The sequence below is a fragment of the Bos grunniens genome, chromosome 2, assembly GCF_055505025.1.
Source record: "Bos grunniens cultivar Pamir isolate PY7600 chromosome 2, Bosgru_T2T1.0, whole genome shotgun sequence".
NCBI classification, from domain to species: Eukaryota; Metazoa; Chordata; class Mammalia; order Artiodactyla; family Bovidae; genus Bos; species Bos grunniens.
In genome coordinates, this window is record NC_141166.1 from 111,798,555 (window position 1) to 111,817,329 (window position 18,775).

The 18,775-nt window shown below is 37.0% G+C and overlaps 1 protein-coding gene across 10 annotated transcripts in view; it reads right to left on the bottom strand.

Annotated features, from left to right (window-relative positions):
- Positions 1–18,775, bottom strand: part of METTL8 (methyltransferase 8, tRNA N3-cytidine) — a 171,161-nt gene that overhangs the window by 95,470 nt on the left and 56,916 nt on the right. For 6 of the 10 annotated variants that reach the window (XR_015147665.1, XM_086357980.1, XM_086357939.1 and 3 more), the window contains 4 exons: positions 17,603–17,694; positions 12,019–12,108; positions 6,640–7,010; positions 5,336–5,385 (listed from right to left, as the gene is read on the bottom strand). Coding sequence is in view for 8 of the 10 variants with exons in the window: in XM_086357980.1 (XP_086214106.1) it covers positions 5,336–5,385; positions 6,640–7,010; positions 12,019–12,108; positions 17,603–17,694 (603 nt within the window). In the remaining 2 variants the exon portion in view is untranslated. The remainder of the gene's footprint in view (positions 1–5,335; positions 5,386–6,639; positions 7,011–12,018; positions 12,109–17,602; positions 17,695–18,775) is intronic. The other 4 variants (XR_015147666.1, XM_086357998.1, XM_086357990.1 and 1 more) reach the window with 1 other exon arrangement.

The following is an 18,775-nucleotide window of genomic DNA, read 5'->3' on the forward strand; positions in this document are numbered from 1 at the left end:
AAGTTCCTGATCTGGTTGTAAAGCCCTCCCTTTCTTGGGCCTACTTGCCCTATATTCCAGCATACTCTCACATGAGAAACCTCTAAAGCCATCCATCAGCAGTGCTCAATCTTGCTCCTACCCCTTCCAGGCACCCTTTCTTGTCTGCCTCCAGCTGGCATGGCCTGTAATTCCTCTCAGCTTGTTACTCCTAAGTCACTTCAGTCGTGTCCGACTCTGTGCAACCCCATAGACGGCAGCCCACCAGGCTTCCCTGTCCCTGGGATTCTCCAGGCAAGAACACTGGAGTGGGTTGCCATTTCCTTCTCCAATGCATGAAAGTGAAAAGTGAAAGTGAAGTCACTTAGTCGTGTCCGACTCTAGCAACCCCATGGACTGCAGCCTACCAGGCTCCTCTGTCCATGGGATTTTCTAGGCAAAAGTACTGGAGTGGGGTGCCATTGCCTTCTCCGCCTCTCAGCTTAGCCAAGTTCTTTTCTCTCCAAGGACCCTCAACCCCATGTCTGTTGGCGCCTCATTCCTTTTCCTGTGTGTACACTTATTTGTTCCTGGGTCTCTCACAGAGGCTCTGATGCTCCGAAGATGATGTATATACATATGAAAAAAAATATATATATATATTTTAGCAGTTGTAGTTACATGCTATTAAATATGTTTATATTAATACCATGTACATACAACTTCTAAAAATAATAAAACATTTGTATATTAATTTTTGTTATCTTTTCAAATGATTTTCAAACTTTTACTGAGCCCCATATATGGACCAAGCATTAAAATACAAAGTAGTAAATGAAACTGTCTAATAAAATAGTAGGAGTGTGGGATTTGGCAGCCAATTGTACATCTTTTTAAATCCCGGATTTGCCACTTATTAACACGGAATTAGACTTAACGTCTCCAAGACTCAGTGCTTTATTTAGAATATGCAAATGAAGTAAATTAAGGGTTTTTTTTTTTTTGAGGGGGGATATTTATCCATATAAAAATCATGACTAATTTTAAATGGCCTCCACTGAACTTAGGTAAGTGTTTTGCCTGAAATTCACTAACGATGGCTGAGCCATGGTTACTAACGGGCGGCACATATAGCTGGCCCTTAAACAATGCAAGTTTGAACTTCTAGGTCAATTACACGTGGATAACAGTAAATACTAAGTACTATATGATCTGTGGTTGGCTGAATCTGCAGATATGGAGGAACCACAAATACAAAGGGTTGAGTATAAATTTTTGTGGATTAATCACCTGCAGTGTTCAATAGTCAACTGGACTTTGAATTTTGTGCGTCAGTACTCTTCCTGATCATATCTTACACGCTATTATCAAAAGAATTCTTGAATCATCTTGCTTCACACTGTGTCTGAATGACAAGTGATTAGTATGTCCTTAAACAGTAATTACAGGTATGGTATTGGTTTTTGTGGATTTTATAGCCTAGCTGGGGACATAATTTCCATAGAAGTGTGGATAAGGCAGGCACTGTCAGGCCAAAGTTTAAGAATTTTGAAGGGGGAGGATGGAATTGCTAAGTGGGAAGAGCAGAAGGGTTTACAGGTGGGAATCACATACCAGGGATGAGAAGCAGAGGTGATTTAGAATATGAGGAAGGATATATGGGCTTTGAAGGACATAATTAGAACTTCTAATCTGATTCAGGAAGCATATTAGGCAAGGAGGATTTCTAAATAAATATGGAATACAAGCCCAAACATGCATTTAGCAAAAGCTCACCCAGACTGACATTACTCTCTTAAAGGCTACTCAATGATGAATACTACATTAACATATAGAATTCTCATATACAGTATAGTATTCACATACAGTGCCACTCTGTGGCACTAGGAATTTTAATTCAAATTAAGATCTGTCCAAATAAATGAACATATGATGAATAGGATTTGGTTATGAAAAGTTAACCAATACTGAATCAAAGTTAAAACTTGTGCTGCTTTTCTTTTTCATTCAACCCATTTAAAAATGCCTCCCTGGTGGCTCAGACAGTAGACTCTGCCAGCAGTGCAGGAGACCAGAGTTTGATTCCTGGGTCAGGAAGATCCCCTGGAGAAGGAAATGGCAACCCCCTCCAGTATCCTTGCCTGGAAAATTCCATGGACGAAGGAGCCTGGCAGGCTACAGTCTATGGGGTTACAAAGAGTCAAACGTGACTGAGTGACTTCACATATAAAAATAGTGCTTTATTGCAGCATGCATCCTTATTGTTTCCTAGGAAATCCATATATTTGTGACTCGTAATTTCTTGGGTGGTCACACATGTTTGAAATGTCTCAGTAAATACTTAGATACATATATTATTAGTACTACATGATATGCTGGCTAAGGGCAAGGGCTCTGAAACCAGACTGCCTAGGGTTGAATCCCAGCTCTGCCACTTAGTTGGGTAACCATGGATGAGTTACGTAAGCTCTCTGTAATTTGTGTCCTCATCTTTATTTTTTAAATTATTTTATATTTGAGTATAGTTGATTAACAATGTTGTGTTAGTTTCAGGTGTACAGCAAGGTGATTCAGCTATACACATACATGTATATATTCTTTTTCAAATTCTTTCCCCTTTTAGGTTGTTACAGAATATTGAGCAGAGTTCCTTGTGCTAAACAGTAAGTCCTTGTTAGCTATTTTAAATATAGTAGTAGTACATATGTCAGTCCCAAACTCCTCATAGAGATAAAATATGGCATCTAAGTTGGTTGTGAGGATAGAATGGACTCAGATAGGTAAAGTTTATAGAAAAATGCCTGACTCAGAGTAAGCACCTAATAAACGTTAAAAAAATGTCATTTTTATTATTCTTGCTATCATCATCACAATCATTATTATCAAAGGAATATCTGCCTCTGCCTTCCAGGAACTTAAAAATGTAAGAACTTAATATGCTTTTGTAAAAACTTCCATAAAGCTCAAAATGCTTCTCCGGACATTGGCACATCTAGCTCATTATGAAAGGCATGCAATCTACCCTTGTGCAGAAATTATTAAACAACCACAAGATACAGAACAGTTTAGTAGCTAAAGGAAAGCTTGTGCCATTTGCCATGTGTCCTACCAGACAGCAACATGACCTCTGAGACTGAATTCCCACTGCATCAGCAGCCCAAGTTGGTCTTGTGACCACTCAATGATTTTCCAGGGCTTTTCTTTAAAATCAGCTGACTGTCTTGGCCCTTCTCCCAGGAAACAGGTGTAAATATCACTACTACTACCACACCATCAAGCACTCTCTTGGCAGGAGGTGTAAGAATTAAATGATCCTTGGAGAATGATATGACCTCTCAATTCCGGAGGTCTAATTATGGTAAAATATTCTGAAAATGTAAAATATTAATTCTATGATCTCCAAAAGTAATAAAACATAATTTCTTCGGTGGGGAAAAAAAGTTTAATCCTCCCTTTGGAAGGCTAATCACTAGTTGCCTTTTAAAGATGAATCAATTATCTCAGGTTATTGAGTTACAGTGATTTCTAAAATACGAATATGAGGCCAAAAAAAGACCCAGTCAAAAAGAAAGAGTCAGGGGGTGAGGAGGCAAGAGCCTGCAATTATTAGTCAGATGGAGAAGCAGAAGGGGGAAAAAATACAACTAACAAGTGGGGAATCAGAGATATCAACCAGTCAGTATGTACCGAGCTCTGTCTATCTATCTATATTACATTGTTAGGCTACCTGGAAAACCAAATTAGAATACGTTATGCTCTTTACCTCAAGAAATATATAAATAGTAGCTGAATAAAGAAGATATAAGGAAATGATATGCTAAATAATAATTTGAGATGAGTCATAGAGTAATATCTTCCCTGGTGGCTCAAATGGTAAGGCGTCTGCCTACAATGCAGGAGACCCAGGTTTGATCCCTGGGTTGGGAAGATCCTCTGGAGAAGGAAATGGCAACCCACTCCATTACTCTTGCCTGGAAAATCCCATGGACGGAGGAGCGTGGAAGGCTACAGTCCATGGAGTCACAAAGAGTTGGACACGACTGAGCGACTTTGCTTTGCTTTTCACAGAGTAACACATAATCAACTACCAATGTAGTAGATCTACGTGTATTACAAGTTCAGAGAACACTAGGGTGAAGGAATCTGGCTATGTGGTATAAGAACAGGAAATTTTGGCCTAGAAATGGGAAAAGGAAAACAAAGAAAATAAATCTTGAAAGAAAAAGGCCATTCAGAACTGCAAATTGGCCAGTATCACTTCTGGCCAGACACTTTAACTGGTAATTTGATGATATTATGGAATTATTTTTTATTATGTTAGGTTTATAATAACAATTAGGAATGTCTTGTTTTTTGGAGATCCATCATAAGTTCATAAAAATAATGTGTCATGATGTTGGCCTTACGTAAGTAACTGCTGAAACAAGGTGGTAGCTATAGGAGAATATACTGTATTACTCAATTTTTCTGAAATACATGTTCACAATGGAAAGTTAAAAAAAGACTTTAATAAATTTTAAAATATGCATAGTAAATTCTATCAGCAGCTATGTTTTGATGTTTTGATGGTGGGAATAATGGGTGATTCCTTCCCACCTACTTTTCCTCTAATGGGAAAGTTCTACAATGTGCTTATGTTAATTTTATAATGGAAAAACGATAATCAGAAAGCTAGTGTGTAAACTTAAAAAAAATAGGCACTTGACAGACCAGCCACAGGTAAAAGGAGTAAAAGTTTTGTAAGATGTGTCTTCTTCATCACCTACTAAAACACATTGGTGAGGTGGTGAACAGGAAGGTCAGGTCAAGAGAACATCTCTGCTCCTATCACGGACTTCTCCCTTTATGAATCTTGGGGTTAGGTGTTATAACTCCAAAAATTTCAGCTCTAGAGAGTCATTTCAACTCTATAGGAAGGTTTTATCCTTGGTGTGACTCCAGAAGTGATGACAAAATAAAATGAGTCTGAACCTTACACAAAATAAAGTGTAAGCTTTAAACTCAATTCTCTATGTGTAAAATGACACCTAAGTAACCTGGAGGAGTAAATAAATCTCTAAGTTCAGCAACTCCCAGCTTAGCAGAAGGATCAAATCTCTTGCTCATTTCTTACTCTCTCATCTACATAAGCACAAGCTTAAAAAATTACTTCAACTCATGGTGGACAACCTATGTCTGTGAAATATTATTTCCAGAGTAATTCTCAGTTCACATGAAATTAGATACTAAGACCAAGCCACTTCTTTTGAAATTTGGTTTAGTCATTGTTTATATGGGAACAAGGACACTATTGGTATATATATGACAACATTTCCCAAGAATTTCTCAATATCCCATACATATGCAGAATTTTGTAGGAGAAAATTCTAAAACTCACTGCAAAGTGTTCAGAATTGGAAAAACACTATTCCCAGCACCACAGCCAACCTAAAATCAAAGAATAAACAAGTATCATGAAAATAAAGTTAAATTTTCCTCACCAATGTCAGATTTTTACTTAAAAAAACTAAAAGAAATGTTCTGAATCTTTGTCTATAGGAGAGTTGTCTAAGCTCAAAATGGAATAAATCACAAAAATAATATGTACTGAGAAATGTGACTATTTAAAATTTTTACATAGCAAACCCCCAAATGAACCAAACTAAAAGGTGACAAACACACTGTGAAAAAAATATTTGAATTAAATATGATAAAGGGCAGAGCTCATTAAAAACACACAACCTAATAAATAAAGGAAATAAGTAGATGACAGAAGAACAAATGGTTTCTAAACATCTGAAGAACTATATGACCTATTTAACAATCAAAGGAATGCAAATTAAAATATAGCTTTTGTCTAACAATAATCTTAAAAATAAGATTGTTCTAATCAATGAGGGTGTGACGAGACAGACCTACACTGCTGTAAATTGGTATTAGTACAATTTCTTAGAAAGCAATATGGCAATATATTTTAACAATATTAAAAATTTTAATAAGTTATGAACAAGTCAATTGAACCCAAATAATAAAAGAAAATACAGAAAAGTCTACACCTGAAGATACTTGCTGTACAAAACCTGAAAACAATTTAAATGCCCAGTCAAGTGAAAACAGATAAGTAGAATCATAGTATTTCACTTAGTATTTTTCAGCCATGAAAATGCTTATAGAGAATTTTTAAAGATAGGGAAAACTGCTTATGTTATGTTAAATACAAATAAAAACCCTAAAATGCAGATATAGTATAGCTCAACTATATAAAACAGTATAAACAAAGGGAGAAAAAAGTTAAATGTTAACAGTGGTTAAATCCTTTATGGGATTGTTTATTCTTTCTCTGTACCAAATTCTCTGTAATCAGCATCTATTATGTTTATAATCAGAAGGAAAAGTTTTCTTTTTCTAAAATGGAAAATCAAGGTCTACACCAGATTATAGCAAATTACATACTTCACTTATTTCTATTTCATCTACAAGTGGATAATAACAGAAACTGCCTTCAAGTTAGAAATTAAAGCAGAAAAACTTAAGAATAAATCACAAACTTAAAACCTGACTGATTAAAGATATGAGTCCCTTACGTAATTTTTATGCACAAAAGTACACAGTTCTTTGATCATTTTCCCTCTAAAGAATCTGGATCATTAATAAAGTAATATGTGATGTACACTAAAAAATTTTTCCCCTGTAGTACCATACCTCAAGGATTCTGAAAGCAGCATTGCTACCAGGAAACAATTCAGTCTTCAGAGGTCTTTCTCTGTATTCTTCAGAATCCAGTTTAGAAAAGTCAGATCCTGCTTTGCTTTGACCATCTGATGAGCCAGAACTTTCTTTATAATGATTTTTTTCTTCAGGCATAGTAGGGCAGTGCATTTTTGAGAAAAAACTTTCAGCATTAATTTTTACATGATTCCATGATAATTCTTTCACCTTCTCTTCAGTTTTCTGACCAACTGGAAGAATTTCAGGAAATTCCCTCAATAGCCAATTACGATCTTTGAAAAACTTATTCTTATGAATCTTGTAAAACGTGTCCCAATATTTACTGGCTTCACTCTCATACTTAACTAAAATAAAGAGGAAAAAAAAGATTTATTTTATTATGAATTATATGTAACAGTTATTCTTTTAATAACTAAATATATTAAAGTCGCTCAGTCGTGACTGACTCTTGGTGGCCCCATGGACTGTGACCCACCAGGCTCCTTTGTCTATGGAATTTTCCAGGCAAGAACAGTGAAGTGGGTTGCCACTTCCCCAAGGGATCTTCCTGACCCAGGGATCGAACCTGTGTCTCTTGCATCTCCTGCACTGGCAGGTGGATTCTTTACCACTAGCGCCACCTGGGAAGCATTTAATAATTAAATACTATTGAATATATTACATATACTATTCATTTATAACAATTATATTTACTATTGAATAATATTACAGTAATTTTTACTTATCTAATTTTTTTTAAAACCTCTTAAAGGTTAAAACTACAGAGTATTAATCCTCTCAAAATGTGTCAATGTGTGGGGTACTTGGGCTTTTCCTGGTAAATTTGCTTCTGTCTCAATTGTTTGGCTGATAAATTTTTGTGAGGAATATAATAATTGCAAACTACTTTCTAGAGTAATCTTGAAATCTTAATAATCACATTAAAAAAAAATCACATTTTTACCAATAACCCTGTAAGTATCTTTATTTTCTTGGAGAAATGATAACCTTACTTTTTATGTCGCTATAAATATAGTTTCAACGTAACAAATGTCTGTGCAAACTGGTAATCAAACAGGAAACTGTGGAATAATAAATGATGTAATCTTGAGCTAGAATGGTGCACTGAAATAATCTACTCCAACCTCCTTGTTTTGCATTTGAAGTAAGGACACACAGAGAGATGAACCCACTTGTTTGGGTGCTGGAGCCCTGTCATAGTAGAACCAGGACCACACGTCCACCCCACAACTCCATTCTTCAGCCACCTCCAGAGCATCTCTTCATATTGATATCTCCTAATATGAAGCCTTAAAGAGAATTTCTGATGCAATTTAAAAGCAGATATGCATTTTGTGATGTCATTCTTTAGATGTTAACCCTGGGTCCCAGCATCAGGGTCAGGTCAACATTCTCAGACCTTCCAGAAATTCTTAGCTTTCTGCCTCTTTCTATCTGTATGTTAAATTAACATAATCACTAATTTGCTTACTTTCTCACACACTCATTCAAGAAACATTTCTTGGATACTATGATGTACCAGACATAAACCCTGGCTTAAGAATTACTTTCAATCAGTGCAGCAGCCGTGAAATTAAAAGACGATTGCTCCTTGGAAGAAAAGCTATGACCAACCTAGACAGTATATTAAAAAGCAGAGACATTACTTTGCCAACAAAGGTCTGTCTAGTCAAGCTATGGTTTTTCTAGTAGTCACGTATGGATGTGAGAGTTGGACCATAAAAAAAGGTGAGCACTGAAGAATTGATGCTTTTGAACTGTGGTATTGGAGAAGACTCTTGAGAGTCCCCTGGACTGCAAGGAGATCAAACCAGTCAATTCTAAAAGAAATCAGTCCTGAATATTCACTGGAAGGACTGATGCTAAAGCGGAAACTCCAATCCTTTGGCCACTTGATACAAAGAACTGACTCATTGGAAAAGACCCTGATGCTGGGAAAGATTGAAGGCAGGAGGAGAAGGGGATGACAGAGGATGAGATGGTTGGATGGCATCACCGACTCAATGGACATGAGTTTGAGCAAGCTCCGGGAGTTGGTGATGGTCAGGGAAGCCTGGCATGCTGCAGTCCACGGGGTTGCAGAGTTGGACACGACTGAGCAACTGAATTGAACTGAGACACATGACATTTTTAAAGTGCTTTCAAAAATTTTTAAAAATGTTCCGTTGTTGTAGAATAATTTCCAAGACTTAATGTTATGCGAGAAAGCAAAATGTAGAACAGTATGTATATGATGCTATTTTTTAGGGGAAAAAAAACTATTTTTTAGGGAAAAAAAGGAGGAAAAACACATGTGTTACATGAACAGAAGTCTTTGGGCAGGATAATCACATAATTAGTCATACTGGTTGCCTCTCAAGAGTAGAACTGAGTGGTTGGGGACCAGGGTTTCAGAGAGAATTTTCATTTGAATTTTGATCCATGTAAATTTTGATTATCTATTCTCAACACCCCCAAAAAAATTAAACTAAAACTAAAAACAACAGACTCTTTTCTTTCATAATTTTAAAGAAGCTCCTATGCTGAGAACAAGCAGTTGCCTACAGTCAGTTTTGTCTTTGTTACAGAACCCTGTCCTGAAACCCTTATAGTTTTCCTTTTCTTTCCACTTTTATCTTTATGGCCTTGTACCATGGATCTCCACCCATTTAGCCACAAGACTTCCTTCCCATCAAGGCTGAATTGTATCTGGCAGCAGGACTGCTTGAAAGACAGAAACTCCTATCTTTATTTAAGGTCTGAGAAATGAAAGTAGATCTCTGTAACAAAAGAATTATGTGATGTTGAAGTCCAAAACATGCTCGCTCACATCTGTACTAATGGGTGGTGGTGGTGGTTTAGTTGCTAAGCCGTGTCCAAATAATGGGAGGAAGGCTATTTATGGTTAATCTAAAATTGTTGTATATTTTAAAAATAGTTCTATCTCAACTCAAAAAAATTGGGAGTGTGCCTGATATACTGTGTAAGAAAACAAAACAACATTCTGAAAATCAGACTCAGGAGGAATTAGGAAACTGTCAAATTTCCCCAGTCTTCTCATACCTTCTCTTCTTCCTTTTATCTTAAAAACTCTCTTTGTAACTCACTCTGTGCTGGTAAAAGATTCTTCTGTTTAATAAAAAGCAACCCACTTAAGAAGATCTATATTTAGTCAAATCTCTAGTATCTGAGTTTCCAATACCGAGCTACTTTTGAAGTGAGTTTGAACCTATTAGTAACTAGAATGTTAACACTACAAGTGATTAATTTGTGGCACTATCCCCCTTAGAATTAACTGGCAGAGGAAGAGATAGACAGCAGGGGAGTAACTTGAAAGAAAAGATGTTCCTAGCAGTATTACTTATTATAAGAAAAAATGGGAAATAACTCAAACAGCCTCAACTTTGGAATGATCAAGCAAACCATGCATGGCAAAACAGAGTAATCTTATGCAGCAACTGAAATTTAAAGGATAATAATATTAAGAGAAAAACTTCACACAGAATGGTCTGCATCTTTAAAATTGCACTGACTACAATTTTAAAATTTATATTCATTTATAACCATCAGATGGAAATCTGGAGTGCTAAATTGTTAAAATAATTTAACAATTATTAGGTAGTTCTTCTTTGGCAAAGGCTTTTTGTTTTTTTTTTTTTTGCTTTTTAAATTGGAGTACAGTTGCTTTACTGCTGTGTCAGTTTCCGTTGTACAGCAAAGTCAATCAGCCATATGTACACATATATGCCCTCTCTTTTGGATTTCCTTTCCATTTAGGTCACTACAGAACCCCGAGTAGAGTTCCCTGTGCTATACAGTAGGTTCTCATTCGTTATCTATTTTATGCATAATGGTATATATACGTCAATCCCAACCTCTCAGTTCATCCCACGCCCCCGCCCTTTCCTGCGTGGTACCCATATGTCTGTTCCCTATGTCTGTGTCTCCATTTCTGCTTTGCAAGTAAAATTATGTATACCATTTTCTAGATTTCACATATATGCATTAATATATGATATTTTTCTCTTTCTGACTTACTTCACTGTGTATGTCAGTCTCTAGGTATATCCATGTCTCTACATATGACACAATTTCATTCCTTTTTATGGCTGAGTAATATCTGCAAAGTTTTATCTGCATCTTATACAAAGATAAAGAATCTTGGTTGAAGTCTTCATTCTACTTTCCTAAAAGATATCTCTATGTTCAAGTTCTAAAAAGTCTATGTACTTTCCTATTAAATCCCATGAATTTATGGAGAACATTAACAAATGGCACCCCACTCCAGTATTCTTGCCTGGAGAATCCCATGGACAGAGGAGCCTGAGGGGGCTACAGGCCGTGGGGTCACACAGAGTTGGACATGACTTAGCGACTAAACAACAAACATTATAGTTCTACAAACTGCAAAATCTTGGATCAGACTGCTGTCATAAATATGAGCTTGTCCTACTGTTTAATTTCTACAGTTTATCATGAAAATAAACCTGCAGTGAGGTGACTAGAATCTGGTTCAGATACTAAATATATCAAGCACCTAAATTCAACCCGAGCTTATCCAATCTTTAAAAAGGATCTGATTACTACTAAAAGATGGTGGTCACAGTCTGCTAATATATATACTTTCAAGCTTTTTCAAGTATTTCCCACTCAGGAATTAGGAGAAAACAAACAAACAATCACATAAATCATTGTACCAATAACAGCAGCATTAAAAATAGCAACAATAGTATATACTGAGTGTTTATTTTGTGCCAGGCACTATGTCAAATGCCTTACTTGGATTTTTTTCCCCATTTAATCCTAACAATACCTCTCAGACATACATATTATTATAGACAAAGAAGTTCAAGGTTAGAGGGGATAAAAAATTTGCCCAAGGTCATCCACCAGAGCTAGGACCTGAACTAAGTCTATCAGACTTTATGCTGTTAACCATTATATTGCCTTCTAACACAAAATCAAGATTAACCTCCTCCAAAATACCTCTGAAAATAATGTTTTCCTGATTTTGTACTTCCTCATATTATGAAGCATCAAGTTGAAATTAAAACCTCAGTATGACTTATAATCAGTATAACAGAACAGTAAAAATAATGCTGATTGGAGTGAACCTACATAAAGGCAGATCAGAAATACAGAATTAATTAAACTCCATTTGAATTATATAAACAATAAACTATGCAAGGCTGCATAATGAAATTATGATGAGCAATGGGAACATAAAATGTTCTATGAGAATAGATGGGTTTGTGGGACAGCAACAAAACAGAAACAAAACAGAACGGGCTTGGATAAAGGCTACTGGACTGGAACTGGGTTTTGGGGGTTTCTTTTTTTGTGTGTGTTTTCAAGTTGTGCTTTCAGCAGTACCTTCAATCAATGCTGACAATTCCACAGTTCCCAGCAATGTATAACAGCTTCTGAGACCCCAAGGAAGCTCAATCAAACTCATAATTATGGCTGTGAGACAAGGTAAACACATCCAATGTTTAATTTAATTTTGTGAACTGCAAGAGTATCTGTGGTATCAGGGGAACTGGATGAGTGACTTTTCTGACCATGAGAGAAAAGTTTAGTTTAAACCTCTGTTTCACTCATGGTAAATCCAATAATGATAAAAGAATACAATGTGGAGAAATCAGCCTTGTCTATATCTTGTCCAGCTGACTTTTTAAACAGGGATATCAATTTTTCCTGGAGGATAAAAATTTCCCTTCACTTTCTTAGGTTACCAACTCAGAGTTAATTGCTCTATGCCAACGGCGATAAAAGAGGTGTAGTGATCTGTTTAACTACAGTCAGATGAAACAACTTCTCAATTATTCATTTATTCAATTCAATACTGCTGAGGGGAAGAAAGCCTATGACACACTAACCATACTTAAATATTCAGAATTCACTCTGAATCACACTGAATATCACAAGTAAAAAAACTGAATTAAACGACCTATGTATCTGACATATTAGTACAAATTATGAAAATTTATTCTAAGTTGCAATGTAACAAAAGTCATTTTAAAGCTGTTTTTGTACAGCAATTACACAAACACCTAAGCTCTCAAAGTTGGAAATTTCCACATGTCATTGATAAAGTTAATTGTCTAATAAAATAAAACTCTTAAGTTATGAAATTTAAAGTCTGAGCACAGTATGAAATTAACAACCAAAGCTGACCTATAAACAAGTACTCTAAATTTATCAGCACACAAAACTTTAAGCTACTCTATTTTTTCTCACACAGGACACTCTCAAGTGGCAAGGTATTCACAAAGGAAGGTATAGTGGGATTCTTTTACTAATTTTCTTGACATAGGTAACTCATCCTAGGTACGTAGTTATTTACAAGGGTATTTTAAAGTAAAAATGGCAGCTGCATTTGTTATTAAGTTTAAAAAACCCATTACACTTGCTAAATTACCAGCTGAGATATAACACACTAGAAATGTTTTTAGGAAATTAAAAACATAATCATATTAACTCAAAAACTGCCAAATGTATCTTTCTCATTTCTCTGAATTAATCTGCTTTAAAAAGAAATCTGAGCTATTATAAAATTTAAAATAAATTACCAAAAGGAAATGTGGAATCACAAATCATTAATCTGAGCATCTAATTGAAAGAAATATTGCTAACGATAGCCTAGATGCTTTACGTTTTAATCACAGGAATGAAAATGTCCGCCACTGTACAGCAAAATACTGTCTCACTCGTGACAGATAAGTTCTTACTTTCAGAATTGTGAGGGTGTTTCCGGACTTCAGTTCTCACCAACAGCTGAGACAATAGACGAGAAATGGGAAATGGGAGTGACAGGAGAGACTGACACACAGAGACCAAAAGGAAGGTGCCAGAGAGCTGATCAGCATGGGAGAACAACCAGCACCTCCTCCTAGTGGCATTAAAATAAGTAAGACAAAATCAATACACAAGGCTCATGCTATATACTATTCTGTAAGTGGAATACTTTGCGATGAGATAAAATTGGCTTTTTCAAAGATTTAGGACCCTCCTGGATAAGAAGAGATGGTAGGGACTTCCCTGGTGGTCCAGTGGCTAAGACTTTGTGCTCCCAATGCAGGGGGCCTGGGTTTGATCTCTGGTTGGGGAATAAGATCCCACATGCCACAACTACGAACCCATGCAGCCAAACAAATAAAAATAAATATATACAAAAAAGAGAGAGACAGTGGTTAACAGGGGCAGTGGGAGAAGAACCGGGTCATAGCTTCCTTTGGGTTTTCACAACATTTGGGAATAGAGCTTTTAAATGGATCTCTTCACCTTGACCTATATACATCAGAGACATTAAATACCCAATTAGGAGCCTCACCAAGGGCTTCTGCAGACCTGCAGCTTGATGATCCCTGGTGGAGACTGGAGTGGGGGGCTGGTATGTATCTGGTCTCACTGTAAAGTCCTGTCACTCAACATGGTTCCTCAGGACAGAAGTTTTCTTTCTTTCTTCGCCACGCGCAGCAGTTGCCTTGGTTGCTGCTCTGTGCAACCTTGCTTAAGTGGTCACCCTCATTGTGGGTTCCTCTCCTTGTAGCGGTTCTCTGACATGTATAAAGTCCACTGCACTGAGGAGTGTTATGGGGGTAGGGACCCAACAGAAGCCTCCATCACTGGGAGGCATTTTTAAATGAATTCTTTTGTTCTGTGTCTCCACAGCAGCCAGAAAACTTGCTCAGAAAGAGACTGGACATGCTAATACGCAAACCAAACGCTTCAAAGGAGTATCATCAGTCCTCTCCAGCTTGCTTTTCCTGCTTCTGTAGAGAAGGGCCAGTCACCACCTTTCTATTTCAGTCACATTATGGTTCTGTGGGAACTGTCATTTTCCTTTACTGCGGTTTCCAAGGCCTGAAAATAACCTCCTCATTAGCTTCACTCAAGTTCATTGTTAACATAAATAGGCCAAAATAGGCAGCCACATATAGAGCACTTTAAGGGAACATTATCAGCACTGTTCATCTACTTATGTTCTAAACAGAAATATTCAAAAGAGCATGAAAAAAAATCCTTGGTTTTTCATATTCTCAGGAAATAAACTATGGATAATTTTTAACTTCCTGGAAAAGAATTAAGATGACTGATATCTTTTAATTCTGTTTAGGCTTGATTCTCTCTGTCATATCCAGGTGGCCACTAGCAGAAGTTTGAGTAATGTGGAAAATATGTCTGTGCAGCTGCTGGCAAAGAAGCAAAATTATACTTCCTCAGAAACAGTGTGACAGAGTTCCTGCAAAGGAATGCAATGTTGGCTGATTTGTAAGCAGAATTGCCACTGGTATGCACTCTCAAATCCAACCCCAACACTCCCTGGCCACATCCCATTCTGGGACTGCATGGCTGGAGCTCATAAAAATAGAATGGTTCCACTGTGGATCAGGTGCTCTCCTTTCCTGTTCATCCTTCAGGACACATTCATGCTTACGGTAAGGAAGGAAAACTAGCTCTGAGGGACAGCAAATGATAGCAGAGGATAAGATAGGGCCACACTGCCCCCTTCACTGGTAAAGGGCAGTTAATGAGGGCTGTTTCACTAGCTCAGTTTCAACAGCACCCTTTGCTTCAAACTTTAGCCTCAAGTGTAGACTAAAGTCACCAGAACAATAGTTAACTACCAGTGGGGTTAGTGATTTTTACTATACTTGGCTTGAACAGAGGAGGAATGCAAACATTTCTTCCTGGGGAATTTCAAGACCGCTGATGAATGTGGAAACAAAATTCTATCTCAGGGGTTGGCAAACTTTTTCTGTAAAGGGCCAGATTATAAGTAGTCTGTGTGGGCTATATAGAGTCTTTTCAACTATTCAGCTCTTTAGATATACCTCTAAAGCAGCCATGGGCAATGTTAACAAATGAGTATGTGCTCCAATAAAACTTTATTTATAAAAACAGACAGTGGGCTGAATTTGGCCCATGGCCACAGTTTGCTGCCTCTTGTTCTAGCTAACAGGTACACTGATACTGCTACATAAGTGATTGAGAAATGATGGTGACCAGAACCAAGTTGTTCTGGAAAAAATAATTTATGGTATTAGTAGCCAGAATAGTGGGTGCTCTATGTGGAGTCTTAGGGGTTTAGGAAAGTAATTTGGGACACAGCATGAGGAAGTTTCTGGATTACTGATAATTTTCTGTTTCTTAATAAGGGTATTGGGAAAATTCACTGATTTTTGTGAAAACTCATTTATCAGATCAGATCAGATCAGATCAGTCGCTCAGTCGTGTCCAACTCTTTGCGACCCCATGAATCCCAGCACGCCATGCCTCCCTGTCCATCACCAACTCCCGGAGTTCACTCAGACTCATGTCCATCGAGTCAATGATGCCATCCAGCCATCTCATCCTCTGTCGTCCCCTTCTTCTCCTGCCCCCAATCCCTCCCAGCATCAGAGTCTTTTCCAATGAGTCAACTCTTCACATGAGGTGGCCAAAGTACTCGAGTTTCAGCTTTAGCATCATTCCTTCCAAAGAAATCCCAGGGCTGATCTCCTTCAAAATGGACTGGCTGGACCTCCTTGCGGGGACTCTCGAAGGGACTCTCAAGAGTCTTCTTCAACACCACAGTTCAAAAGCATCAATTCTTTGGTGCTCAGCCTTCTTCACAGTCCAACTCTCACATCCATACATGACCACAGGAAAAACCATAGCCTTGACTAGACAGACCTTTGTTGGCAAAGTAATGTCTCTGCTTTTGAATATGCTATCTAGGTTGGTCACAACTTTCCTTCCAAGGAGTAAGCGTCTTTTAATTTCATGGCTGCAGTCACCATCTGCAGTGATTTTGGAGCCCAGAAAAATAAAGTCTGACACTGTTTCCCCATCTATTTCCCATGAAGTGATGGGACCGGATGCCATGATCTTTGTTTTCTGAATGTTGAGCTTTAAGCCAGCTTTTTCACTCTCCACTTTCACTTTCATCAAGAGGCTTTTTAGTTCTTCACTTTCTGCCATAAGGGTGGTGTCATCTGCATATCTGAGGTTATTGATATACCTCATATTAGTGGACTCATATAGTATTTGCCTTTTTTGTGACTGGCTTATTTCACCTAACATAGTGTCCTCAAAGTTCATCCAGATTATATGGCATGTGACAGGGATTCCATTTCTTTTTATGGCTGAATAATATTCCATATGAATAGACCACGTTTTGTTTATCAATTTATCTGCTGGAATTTTGGGCTATTTCTACCTTTTGCCTACTGTGAATAGTGTTGCTATGAACAAAGGTATGCAAATATTCCTTCAAGACCTTTTGGGTATCTCTTTCAATTCTTTTGACTATATATCCAGAGGTGGGGCTGCCAGATCATATGGTAGTTCCATTTTTAATTTTTGGAGGAACTTAAATATTGTTTTCAGTAGAGGTTGTACCATTTTATAATTACACCAATAGTGCACAAGGGTTTCATTTCTCCACATCTTCACCCATACTTATTATTTTCTGGCTTGGTGATTACACAATAGGGCAATATTTTAGAGACCATTTTTGAAGGTTGGCAAGGCCTACCTAAATTAAACTCTAAATATCAAAGGCCTCCAAGACTTTACTTTCTTTACTCAAAGTTTTTGAATTCATTGGATATTCCCAGCAGTTGAATGCACAATAGCATACTAAAAGATACATAACAACAAGGAAATTTTTAAAATTGTGTTTTCCTATCTTGCTTGAAATGCCACCTTTACCTATCTCCCAGAGAAAGCAATAATATGACTACCAAAAAGCAAGTACATATAGGGTGAGTACGTAATTTATTTCATTAACTTTGGTTTCACCACACTGGAATGACTGGGAATTATCCTAAAGGAACAAGTAAATTAGCATAGGCAGAAGCTAAGAACAAATGGTGACGCAATTAGGAAGAAGAGAGACTAAGGTGTGAACTGAATCAGTGGGAGGTCAAACAGAAAAGCCAGGCTCCAGGAGCTACATATAGCTGCTTACCTTGCTCTTCCAAAAGGACTCGCACAGCTGAGTTTTCCTCTACTTTTTTTCTGGCTGCTGCTTCTTCTTCTTTTGACCATTGCATGTGATCCCTTTCAAAAAAATAAAGATTATAAAACGTGTTTTATAACTGAAGAAGGCAGAAAAAGAGTGCCAAGGGATACATCTTTCGTTCTAGATTAGTCAAAGACAAAGGATACAAACAAATCCCATACCAAATGAATGTATTTTGTGTCAGATGTTCCTTCTGACAGTGCTGGTATAATCCTGTAACTCCTACAGTTCTTCTGTTTAAATCTGGTTGTGTTGCAAGCCCCAGCCACCTTTTGGAACTGATTGCTGAAGTAATGTCCCAGGAGCACTACGATGGTTTCCTGTGTTTTATTCTAAAGCTTAATCTTTTTGTTAATCTATGTATTAGCATTCTTTAAAAGTTTTTTAATATTCCTTTTACACTTTTCTTATTAGCTGCCTTAATTTCTGTGTATGGATTTACTTATGTTTAAATGATAGACTACTTGACACAGCATATTAAAAGGTCATCCTTCTAAGATCTGGCACTTTCTAGAAATAAGTATTTTCAGGTTCATAATTTACTCTATATGAGAGAATATTATTTTCTGCTACCAAAATACTTTTCTTGAAATATAAGTAACTTTATACAAAAAAGGTGATTTTTTGTTTTGTTTTTCAAAACCTGCATTTCTTTTTTTTTGCAATAGGTAAGACTATAAGTAGTAAGTGATACAATTTCCTGGAATAAACCACTTTTCTAAACAATAAAATTACATATGCAAAATTCAAGTCTGTTGCAGTGGTATAGGAGTAATGAGTCTCAGGACTAAGGTGGTGGCAATGGAAAACAGAAAGGAAGAGTAGAGGGAGTTGATCTGGAGATTAACTAGATATTGAGGGGAGAGAAGACTGAGAGTCAGGAATGATTCTAAGGTATTAAAACTGAGTACTGAGGAAAGTGGGGGCACCAATGACAGAATAAGGGGTTGCTTTGGGTGGAATGATGACAAGCTTGGTACTATTTTAAGTCATGCTTATGCAATCAGATATGACAGGGTATATTCTAGTGACCTGGTTATAAATACACCAGTGAAAGGTGAGAAATTACTTATTAGATGAATCAGAACCAATATACTGAAGTTCCTAGGAAAAGTATAT